The sequence below is a fragment of the Diabrotica virgifera genome, chromosome 3 (genome assembly GCF_917563875.1).
Source record: "Diabrotica virgifera virgifera chromosome 3, PGI_DIABVI_V3a".
NCBI classification, from domain to species: domain Eukaryota; kingdom Metazoa; phylum Arthropoda; class Insecta; order Coleoptera; family Chrysomelidae; genus Diabrotica; species Diabrotica virgifera.
The window spans coordinates 74082905-74095485 of NC_065445.1; the positions used below are offsets into that span (position 1 = coordinate 74082905).

General features: G+C 33.1%; 2 protein-coding genes across 3 annotated transcripts in view; one reads left to right on the forward strand and one right to left on the reverse strand.

Moving 5' to 3' along the window:
- Window positions 1-588, reverse strand: part of LOC126881138 (uncharacterized) — a 79153-nt gene extending 78565 nt beyond the window's left edge. The window contains exon 1 of the mRNA XM_050645203.1: window positions 357-588. Within this exon, the coding sequence (XP_050501160.1) occupies window positions 357-393 (37 nt within the window). The 5' untranslated portion in view covers window positions 394-588. The remainder of the gene's footprint in view (window positions 1-356) is intronic.
- Window positions 589-710: 122 nt separating this feature from the next.
- Window positions 711-12581, forward strand: part of LOC126881139 (ras-related protein Rab6) — a 30552-nt gene continuing 18681 nt past the window's right edge. Inside the window, exons 1-2 of one of the 2 annotated variants that reach the window (XM_050645205.1) lie at window positions 711-799; window positions 6964-7563. In XM_050645205.1, coding sequence (XP_050501162.1) covers window positions 7038-7563 — 526 coding nt within the window. In that variant the 5' untranslated portion in view covers window positions 711-799; window positions 6964-7037. Of the gene's footprint in view, window positions 800-913; window positions 1131-6963; window positions 7564-12581 lie in introns of those variants that run through there. The other variant, XM_050645204.1, reaches the window with a different exon arrangement.

A 12581-nucleotide genomic window follows, 5' to 3' on the forward strand; every position in this document is an offset into this window, starting at 1 on the left:
CTCATGTGAGTCATATAGTGCCCAGGGCCTTATTCTTAGGGTTTATGTCCATCCTTTGGATTTGATAATTAATTTTACAATGTAAGACATTTAGTCAACATTTAATAGGTTTTAAAGGTTGTATTTTTGGGTGGCTCAGCATGTCAAGCCTGTAACACTGATGATGCTCCTTTTAGAGAGCGAACACATTCTGTGATATTTGTAGCCCTTTTAGGGGTTTTTAAATATACATAAAGAAAAATGTTTCATTAAAATAACTTGTGATTAATGGTATACAGCCAGCTACAGAAAACCCTTCCTTGTGCATGTTAAAATAAGGTAAAAATAATTATTTTAGAATTAAAAATATTGCTTACCTAATACCAGGAGTAATGTTATAATGATAAACTTCATTTTCTAAATCATTTAAATAGAATTTTAAAGTTTTTAGAGTATTATTGGTGCTGTTGTGGGTGTAAGCAAGTGGTATTAGTCATTCAGCAATTCATTAGCAATTTTCAATTTCAAGAACCAGCAATAACCACACCACCATCCCAAAAACAAAATATTTCATTTAATTTATGTTGACGAAGTTGACAGCAAGTATTATAAAACATAAAACAACTGTCAGAAAGTTAACACCCTTTGTACCACTTGTACCACCCGTACCACCACGCCCCAATGGGTGCGTTCCAACATTGTAGATGATAAGTATACGATTAAATAAATACCTTAAACAATATTACAGTTCTTTAATTTAAATTTCATAGCCATTAATGTAGTTTAAAAAATCCAGAAATTATTTACTGTGTTAAAATAGGTGAGATTTCTTTTATTTTTCTAATGTAATTGTCATCTCAAAAAATGCCTATGTAGATTTGTGTATTGGCATTTCTGTGTTTGGTAATCTACAAAATCTACCTGTATTGACAGATGACGTTTTGATTTTCTTGCCAACGAAATGGATTTTTTAACAATTTATTAATTCCACTTATTTAAGGAAATAGGGAATATTTCATTGTTGTATATTGTTATAGTGAAGTAAAGACGTTCACATATAAAGTTTTAAGTTAAAATATGCAATAAGTCTGTAGTGTTGAATTTAATACATTGGTGTATGTTCCTCTGATCGTACTGAATTTTATATGAATGTAAGTATTCCAGTATGTTTCAACAAAAATTTGATATATTTTAAAGTAAAATTTCGTAATTAACCTTATAACGGTGTTAGTGGTTCATATATTATTGATTGCACAGCAAATTTTAAGTTAACTTTTACACGTCATTGTCTTATTTTAGGTACCCTGAATAATCCAATATTTAGCTCCTATTTGGCATATATTTCAGATAAAATGATAAAAATTTTAAGATAGTTTTATAATTATTTGCACTTTCTTTAACCTAATTTTACTTTATTTCGTCATTGATAAGAAAAATGCAAATAATTTTGATGTTTTATTAAGATTCTCTCACACCTGTTTTCTCTTGTTACATTTTATAAATAAATTACTGATGTAGTGTTCTGGAAAGTGCTGATTTTTCCTTTAAATTACAATAAAAGTGAAGGGTTGAATGAATGTGTTGTAAATATAAATAGGTTACTGTGTATTTATAACATTATCTTTATGATAATGTGTTGTTTTATGTTAGTTATGCAAATTACTTTCATAATATTTAACATATTTTGTAATCTACTTTCTCTGATTCATAATCTTGGTTTTTTATATCATGGATAGCACAAATGAATGTTTTTTGGTTTCCTATTTCTTTATTATTGCAGGTGATCCTAGGTACTAAAGGTGATTTCTTGTCTTTTTGAAGACATCCTTTTACCATTATCTGGGTGCACCTAGAGTAAGGAGTAATCTGTTTTTTAATTTTGATGCAATATCTTTCATTCTTTATACTCATACTAGCTACCACGATTATTAACTTATGTGACATTATCTATAGTCCGTCCGCTATAACTTTTCCCATGCGGTACGATTCATTTTCAATCAAATTAAGTCAAAACAGAAAGTGAAACGTATGCCAATGTGTGTAGTATATAGTATATAGTATACAAAATGTATATACACATCGATGTTCGTTTCAATTAATGTTTTGACTTAATTTGATTGAAATGAATCGTACCACATGGGAAAAGTTATAGCGGACGGACTATATGGACGGCATTATGCATAACTCGACCAAGCGCCAAAACATAGTTTTGAGATAAATGACTTCAAAGTTTTTCGTTTCTTGGTTGCTTAATGGTCGCTTAATGGTAAGTGGATTAATGTCGCTTGGTTTAATTTTGTTTTTCTTAGTAACCGTTAACGTGACAATAACAGGGATTTTTTCCAAGATTTAGTTTTAGCTATGTGTCACCAGAATCCGCTGTTATCTCGATATTAAAGAAATGGCGCTTGGTCGAGTTATGCATAACGCCGTCCATATGTGGTTTAAATTCATTAACCATATCAACTTCTTGAATTATTGTTATTCACCCCTTCTTGTTTTTAAATGTATGATCTTAACTACCTAATGTTATATTCTTTATACTCATCCTGGACTATCATATCCAAGTTTTGAGATAAATACAATCTTTGCATTCATATTTCCAGGCAACAGGCATAAAGCAACAAGAAATTATATAGCACCATCTGGCCAAATATAGGGATGGTTGTATAGGCTCCTGTTAATGTTGCTGCTTTTATTGATATATTAATCTAAAAATGCTCAATTTGTGGCTTAGCCACTGTTGCTCCAAGGCCCATATGAGGTGCTCAGAGCAACAGTTGCCTAACCCCAATATCGAAGTTTTGAGATAAATGCAATATTTGCATTCATATTTCCATTATGCTTATGGGATGGCACTACAAATTAAGTAGCGTCATTTAGCCCAATTTAGAGCTAGGTTGTATAGACCCTTGTTAATCCGAAGATTATATTCTGTATTAATCTATAATATTAATCTAAAAATACTCAATTTGTGGGTTAGGCCACTGTTGTTCTGAGCGCCTCATATGGCATCAATGATTTGCTTTAAATGCATTAACTTCATGAACTTTTTGCTGTATTATTGTTATGCTCTTCTTTCTCATTGCTAAATTTTCCATGTAAAATAATATATTTCGTCCTTATCCAATTCTTTAATATCCTGAAGTAAATTCTTTATACTCTTTTGCATATTTGTTCCTAGTTCTTTGCTCCTTTTGCGTTTTGTAGTAAGTTATTATTTTCTATTTAATCTGTAATTACTTCTACCAACGGCATAACCAGGATGATCCTAAGGGGTGGGGGGTTACAACATAATGGTGTTAAGTGTATAGAGCTCAAAGTACATACCAATGAGAGGGGTTATAACCCCCAAAATCACCCCCTGGTTACGCCTATGACTTCTACCCATCTGTATGCTCTTTGATTTGTTCAGAGTGCCTATGTATTATTTAGTATTATTCACACAACCAATAAGCCACTTTTCTTCTTTTATCTGAATTGTTCATACAGTTCCTTATACTCTCTTGGCAATTAATTAAATCCTTATGCTGATCTGTCCTCCTATCTATCAAGCATCAAACACTAGTCAATTTGTAGTATCTTCAGATCTGCCTCCTAACTGGTCCAGTGATGACTCTGAATTGGTAATTGTGACTCCAACTACCAAAAAGCCAATGTTTTGGAGCTGTGTCATCCAGTAGCATGGCCAGTCTCTACTTTTCCTGGTTGCACTCTGTGTGAAACATGTGATATCAATATATTGGCACTAATTTACTCCCACCACACCTTTTGCCTTTCCTTTCCGATGATTTTCCTACCCTTGGGACACCAAGTCCATGTTTACCTGTGACCTTTCTCATTGCAGTTAAAATACCTTACTGTGTTGCTCTGGCATTGGGATTGTATCTGCACACTTCCTCTATCTTCTATACTCTATCTATAGCATTATATCACTTTCACCATCTCTTTCACTGTGACATGATGACATGAACCATGCTGATCTTTATCCTTGATACCTCTAGCAGTTTCTTGGCTAGGCATTCACCCCAATTCACATTTAAAATACAGTTTCCACCATCTTCCCTATTTCTTATCTTTGTCACCACTTCCCACACTTCCACTCTGCCAGCAAATTTCTCCACTAATGTGATTATATCCTTTTTTGTGGTTAGCCTATTTATGTCTGCTGTTTCTTCATTCTTCCATTCTTAGCCAACACTTTTGTTACACATCCTTGCCTTGTTGCCACTAGTTTTTTTGTCTTTTATGGTTCTATTCCTGGCTGCCCCCAGGAATTTATCAGCCATTGGTTGTTCCTGTTTCCTCTGTTTCAACTTTTGAATATATATTTTGATTTTGCTCTCCTTCATTTTTTCCCATATACATATATTATTTGGAACATTATCTCAATCTCTCCATTTTCATCTCTTCCACATACAACCCTGGAAGCTATAAATATATCACCTTAAGTTTATCCTCATCAAATATAATCTTGACTTTCAAATCAGCTGCCTACTATGTTACCTTGATTTCCACATTGTCCAATGCCTTGACCATTTAATTTTTGCAAATAGTTACCTTTTCATATGCCTTTCTGACCATTATTCCTCTAATATTTCCATCATTTTCCCTCTGCTGTCTCCTGTATTCATTTGTTTCTGTAGCTCTACCACCTTCTTTTTACTTCTGGATCCCTTCTGCCATTTGTTTCTATGTGTGTTTTTATGCACTTTCTTACACTCTCTCTTAGTTGTCAGTTTCCTCTATGATGTTACATATTAATTCCTTCATTTCCAATTTATCTTGCTCCAAATCCTCTTTATCTTTGTTGTTCTTTGTTTAGTTTCCATCTTTGTGTTTGTCTATGTTATATTTACTAAATTGTCCCCTCATTTGTGACATCCCTATTTCGGCTTCTATTCTTTGAGATTAATTTTATTCTTATTTCTTTAATTTCGCTATGTGCTTTTTATTGTTCTCTGTCTGATTTACTTTTCTTAATATCTCCCGTTTTCTCACCACTGTCTGTTTTCTGGTCTTTCATATATCTTTACTTTGCACTATAATTTTCCTCCAACTAGTTGCTCTTTTTTTTCTCTTCTGCTACTGTGGTCAGCTCCTCTTCACCTACATTCTCCATAATGCTCTCCTACCCCTATACTTACCTTACTGTATATTTTATTGTAAGTGTTGTAACATATTTTTAAATTTTTTTGTCACAACGCTAGAATCCACTCAGGTTTGCCTTCTTTTTCATACTTCACTCTAGTTTTCTCCAACAATACAACCCTTCGGCAGTGCCGGAAATAATAAGCATAAAAAACATAAAGTACACAATTTAAAATTTTCGTCCATTTGTTGCCTTTAAAATTTTTATTGTGTATATTATGTTTATTGATATTACCCCAATTTCTCCATTTTCATAGATTTCACATACAATCCTGGAAGCTCTAGGTACCTTGCCTTAAATTTCTCTTCACTCTGAAATCTGCTGCCTGATCTATTAACAGGGTTTCTACATTGTCCAATGCCTCGAACATTTGGTTTTCACAAATGGGTTACCTTTTCATATTCCTTTCCAACCATCTTTCCTTTAATATTTCCATCACTTCCCCTGTGCTGCCTGCCACCTTCATTTTTCTGTAGCTACTCCACCTTTTTTTTTATTTCTGCATCCCCTCTGCCATTTATTTCCATGCGTTGTTCGGCTGTACCTAGTTTGGAAAATTCTCGAGAATGAAAAATCAGAGAATATTCTCGAGAATATTCTCGATATGGAGAATTTTCTGAGAATGAACCTTATGACGTACTTAGGGATATTGTTGAAGATGAAATAGGGTATTAAAAATCATGAATTATACACAAAATTATGAGACTAAACAACAGTGTTCTTTATATATAAACAAAATACAAAAACAACAGAGAACACAAAATTTATTTGATAAAAAAATGAAAGTTTCTTCTTAGCAACAAATAATGCAAGTAATGGATGTGGTGATTTAATCAGAAAATGGGGCCTCAGGTTCAGAATCTATTTATATCATTAGCTCATCCTGGTCATCTACATTCTGCATTTCAATGTACTGATGAGAAGTTGTGGGATGTTATTTTTCACGAGTCGTCAGCTCAGTCATGGATTGGACTACATCTAAAGGGGCATTTAGACGGGCTAGTTTTTGAAGCAATATGTTGCCGAAAATATATATTTGGTATGTTTCTGGCAACATTACAGCCATCTAATGAAAAAATCGCCATTTGGCTGAGCCATGTGGACGAAATCTTATTGGTATTTGAACACTATTGCAGTGCCTGATGCGTTGCCGATAAAGTCGAACTGCTGTGGAAAATTTTGCATGTTGCTCCGTATTTCTTCTTTATTTCCTGTACTCTGTTGAAATTTAATTTGGTTTTGTCAAAATGCAGTACATTAATGCGTCCAGAGTTGTGGAACTTGGCATAGATACTTCTGGAACTATGAGACAAATGGAAGAGTAGTGCACCCTGAATAAATAAATTAAACAAAAACTGTTAGTATATATAAATATCAATTGCTAATCTTGTTGAGATTGGTATTGCGTTTCTCATGTTTGATCTTCTCTATTCTTGGCCATATCACATATTTATTAATAGTTCGAAATCACTTTTTGATATTCTTGTAAAATTCTTAAACAAATAGTTGTCTAGCATTATTTTCATAGTTAAATTACTCATTGTTTCGCGTTTACTTAGAAAAGCCGTATCCACATTTTCCGTTTTTCATTTTTATTTTTTATTTATCGTCTTAGCACAATTAAGGACGAAGCAACTCTCAAGAGAATATTCTCGAGAACGAGAATATTCTGACCGAGAATATTCTCGTTCTCTTGAGAATATTCTCTTCTTACATCACTAGATGTACCATACGTTCTATGTGTATTCCTTACAATTAGCTTTAATTGAAATTTAAGAAATGTTTTAAAAATATCATTTATATGCATCTACAATTAAATTTTTTTATTTTAGTAATATCAGAAAGTTCTCAGTACATCAAGGCAGGTTAAATTCTAAATAAGGCAATTTTAAGAAAAACATTCAAAATGTCAACTTCAGGCGATTTTGGAAATCCCCTTCGTAAATTCAAGTTAGTATTTCTGGGTGAACAGAGTGTAGGTAAAACTTCACTCATAACCAGATTCATGTATGACAGCTTCGACAATACCTACCAAGCAACAATAGGTATAGATTTTCTTTCTAAAACAATGTATCTAGAAGACAGAACAGTGAGGCTGCAACTTTGGGATACTGCTGGTCAAGAACGTTTCAGGTCTTTGATACCATCTTACATAAGAGATTCAACAGTAGCAGTAGTCGTTTATGATATTACTAACGCTAATTCTTTCCATCAGACTTCGAAGTGGATTGATGATGTAAGAACTGAGAGAGGTAGTGATGTCATTATAATGCTGGTTGGTAATAAAACTGATTTATCTGATAAGAGACAAGTCAGTACAGAAGAGGGAGAACGAAAAGCTAAGGAATTAAATGTTATGTTCATAGAAACCAGTGCGAAAGCTGGCTATAATGTTAAACAACTTTTTAGGAGAGTAGCTGCAGCTTTACCAGGTAAGTGTGAGGATTTGGAATTTATTTATATAATTACTTTACAAAACATGACATGTCAAAAATCTTAAATGTACAAATTCTCTAAACTGATCCAGTAACTACTACTCCTATCCAGATTAAAATAAACTTACGTGCATAGAAATCGGCCCACCTAAAAATTTGGTCATTTTTGAAGTCTCGTATTTCCTAAACCTGTTGGCCGATTTAAGTGATTTTTTTAATATGTTATAGCCTTATTCTTCAACAATATCGCTGTAATAATATTATTGCTACACAGGTAAGTGTTATTTTATACCGGGTGTAACAATGATAGTGTGTTTTTTCCTCAAAGTTCGGAACACCCTGTGGAATATTCTAGCGTATATAAAATATTGAAATTAAAACTCAACTGTAGCCTTAGGCTTTCTTAACATTTTGCTTTTTGATTCATTCACTTATGTTGAATAATAAAAAAGTTAGGTATTTTAACAACTAGCAACGTTCTTCATCAATACAGAGTGTTTCTAAATAAGTGCGACAAACTTTAAGGGGTAATTCTGCATGAAAAAATAATGACCGTTAGGTTTATAATCATATGTTCGCAAATGCTTCGTTTCAGAAATACGGGATGTTGAATTTGTTCATACAATCGACACAATAAATACACGATTTATTTTTAGAGCAATAAATACACGATTTATTTATTGCTCTAAAACCGAATGAGATATACAAATGAAATTGGGTAGGTTTTAAGAGGTAATTATTGCGCATTTTTTGACATACAGTTAAGAATTTTATATTCACCATTAGCGTGCATACGGGTAATATGACCGGGTAATATGGCCCGTATGCACGCCAATGGTAAATATAAAATTCTTAATTGTATGTCAAATATGCGCAATAACTACCTCTTAAAGCTCACCAAATTTCATTTGCATATCTCAACCGGTTTTGAAGCAGTAAATAAATCGTCAGTTTTAAAAAAAAATTAACATCCCGTATCTCGAAAACGAAGCATTTGCGGACATATGTTTATAAATGAAACGGTCATTATTTTTCCCCTTAAAGTTTGTCGCACTTATTTAGAAACACCCTGTATTGATAAAGAACGTTGCTGGTTGTTAAAATACCTAACTTTTTTATTATCCAACATAAGCGAATGAATCAAAATGCAAAATGTTAAGAAAGCCTAAGGCTACAGTTGAGTTTAAATTTCAATATTTTATATACGCTAGAATATTCCACAGGGTGTTCCGAACTTTGAGGAAAAAACACACTATCATTGTTACACCCGGTATAAAATAACACTTACCTGTGTAGCAATAATATTATTACAGCGATATTGTTGACGAATAAGGCTATAACATATTAAAAAAATCACTTAAATCGGCCAACAGGTTTAGGAAATACGAGACTTCAAAAATGACCAAATTTTTAGGTGGGCCGATTTCTATGCACGTAAGTTTATTTGTTTTTTATATTTATATTTTCTAATTCCAATTCACTTTCTCCCTTCTTCCTCCATACCTTGCACTCCATGCCTCATCTCCATTTTCTGAACAGTTTCGTTTCTCTTATAATCTTCAATGAATATTGTGTTTGGGTAATTTCGACACACATCATTATAAAGGTCCGCTGAGAGGGTGGTACATCCGATACATTTTACTGGGGCCCGGCATCAAAAAGATCAAAGATGTAATTTTTCCCGTTTTTTTTTGCTCTTCACTTTATGTGCATAATTTACATCAAATTAAGAAAAACTGCGCAAAAAGCCTGCGAAATTTTTTGATGATTTGAAGGGTACAGGGGAAAACGATCAAAGTCACAAAAAGTGGAAATTGAGGGTTTTGTGTTTTTTGTAAACATTTTTGAGATTACAATAACATAGCAGTTTTAAAACAGGGAAAAAATGATCGCAGTCCTCACCAGTGCAGGTAAAATATTACAAATTATACATTGACGTAGAGTAGACTTTAATTTAGTTTTTCTCCGAACTAGTTTCTTGTGACATTTTGTGCCAGATGCAATATTTCGCTGTGAAATATTTAATATTGTCATAGATTGTATAAAAAGCAATTTAACCAGAAGATTTAATGCAGCAAATGAAATTCATTTGCTATTTAACATTTTATGGACATTCCGAGATGAAGATGACGACAGTATTAAGAAAAAAATTTATATATTTTTTGAGTTTTATAAAGAAGACATTAGTGAAGAATTAATAGATGAAATTTTTCATTTGGGAGCGATATAGAAGGATAATATTCGTGAATCTCACCTTTCTCCAATAGATTTACTTATAAAATTAAACATCTCAAAATGGAATCATTATTTCCTTACGTTGTTATTGCGTTAAGAATATTTTGCACATTTGTACCGATGACTTTTTCGCATAAAAAAATGCTACGAGTATGAAATCTACAATGAAACAGGATGGGTTAACTGGATAGCAACTCTGTGCATTGAGAATGCTTTGGTAAAATCATGTGATTTTTTGAAAATTATAGACATATTTGCCAGTCAGAAAACTCGAAAGGCACCTGTATTATATTTTCACTATTATAAATTATCATCAAAAATTAATAAAATTTATATTTGAAATGTTTGTTATTACTTATTGTTGAGATAATAATACTACACATGAGAATATGACGTTAATAAAGAACATCCTAAAAAAGAGAGAGACTGTATCTATTGCTATAGGATGCTGGTTGTAGACAAAATCTGAGACTATTTACCTGTAATAAAAGCGGGAGAGGTTTAAACACTACGATTTAAAGGAGCTTTTACGAAAGATACTTACACAATTAGATAGAGAACAAAACATACATAAAAAAAATTGAAGCAACATTAATTTTTATCAAGAGAAAACAAAACTACTATAACAAAGTACTTACAATGGTCTTTCACGATGTCTGTGTATGTGCACTATATTGTCTGTCCAAATTCACACCACGATCCAGGCTGCGGCTATGTGGCAATGGTGGGTTTTACAGATACAAGGGTTGTACCAGCAAAACGAAGCGAGGTTCCAACACTTTGGTACACAAAGGGGCACTATACTTGTGATTGATTGCTCTTTGATGATCCCTCAAAAATTCCGCCAAGGAATGTTCAAATAATTTATTCGAACACTTATTATTGATAATTTTACTTCTAAAAAAATTTAACATTTTTTCGCTCTTCACTTTTTCTCGGGGGACGCTCTTCACTTCTTACCGGGGCCCGCTCATCCCTCTCGGCGGCCCTGCCATTCTATATATATATATATATATATATATATATATATATATATATATATATATATATATATATATATATATATATGCTTTGTCCTCTAGAGTTAGCTTTATTAAGGTATAACGATATTACCAAAACGTTTCAAAATTTGTCGATATATATATATATATAATCCGGTTCTCTTTTACCGTGAGGTGTCGAGACAATTTGTCGATAATATACCTACCCATAATCTAAGAAAACATTTTTTGGAACTGGCCATTCTCGAATTGTGTCAACTTGTTCAGGATCAGTTGTTATTGTTCGTCCGCTATAACTTTTCCCATGCGTCACGATTCATTTTCAAACAAATTAAGTCAAAACGTAAAGTGAAACGAATGTCGATGTGTATATACATTTTGTCGAAGCTAGGACAAATAATCCCCGGACAAATAATCCCGGACAAAAAATCCCCACAAATTATCCCCGGACAAGAAATCCCCGGACAAAAAATCCCCACAAAAAATCCCCACAAATAATCCCCGGACAAATAATCCCCGGACAAAAAATCCCCACAAAAAATCCCGGACAAAAAATCCCCACAATTTTTTTTGGACAAAATATCCCCACAAATAATCCCGGACAAAAAATCCCCAAAAAAATTTTTTGCTACCAATAGTTCTCTAAAAGTTTTCCCGTGAATGCAATCGACGAAAATGTTTTTCAGCTTCAGTGCATGAGAGTTATAGCAATCGCCATGAAACCAGTTTTCGGCACGAAAATAATGATTAGCGATTAAAATTAAGCATATATTGTAATTTCGATTACCAAATGTCGAATTCCAATTGTGAGTTTTTTCAAAAATCTTGGAAGATATGGGGAATAAGCTAAGGCTTTGGGAGTCATGTTGTACTTATTGTCTATTCGTGATGATAACTGCTGGTCCAGAAAACGATAATCTTGATTGTAATGCAAAAAATTCTGTTCCTTTTTGTAAGTTTAACGTCAAAAATATTTAGTCATCATCATCATCAATGGCGTTATAACTTTTCCACCTTTTTCTAGGCCGCCCTACAGACCTTCTACCATCTGGCCTCTCCCCGAACAGCCATGTTTGGTTTGATTTATGGATAATTTTTTTTTATGGATGCACACAGATCCTCAAATACGTTTTCTGAAAACCTGATATCGAACAGTAATGCCCATAAATTTGTTTCCAAAACCAACAAAAGTCAAAATAATCGAAAAGCTTTGTATAACTTTCATGGCGATGCATGGAACGGATTTTTTACATTAGTATAATCAAGATTATTGTTTTCAGTATAGTTATCAGTTATTATCATGAATAGGCAATGTTTTGAACAGAGTTACTCAAAGCAGAGTGATCAAAAGATTTAAACCAATTACAATATGATTCCCACAGCTTTAGCTTATTTCCCATATCTTCCACCATTCACGGGAAAACTTTTAGAGAACTATTCGGCAGCAAACATTTCTTGGGGATTTTCTGTCCGGGATTTTTTGTGGGGATATTTTGTCCAAAAAAATTTGTGGGGATTTTTTCTCCGGGATTTTTTGTGGGGATTTTTTGTCCGGGGATTATTTGTCCGGGTATTATTTGTGGGGATTATTTGTGGGGATTTTTTGTGGGGATTTTTTGTCCGGGGATTTTTTGTCCGGGGATAATTTGTGGGGATTTTTTGTCCGGGATTATTTGTCCGGGGATTATTTGTCCGGACCCCATTTTGTCTACTGTATACTATACAGGGTGATTCAATAAGAATGTCCAATCTCTGAGTTGTAGATTCTAGACCTCAAAA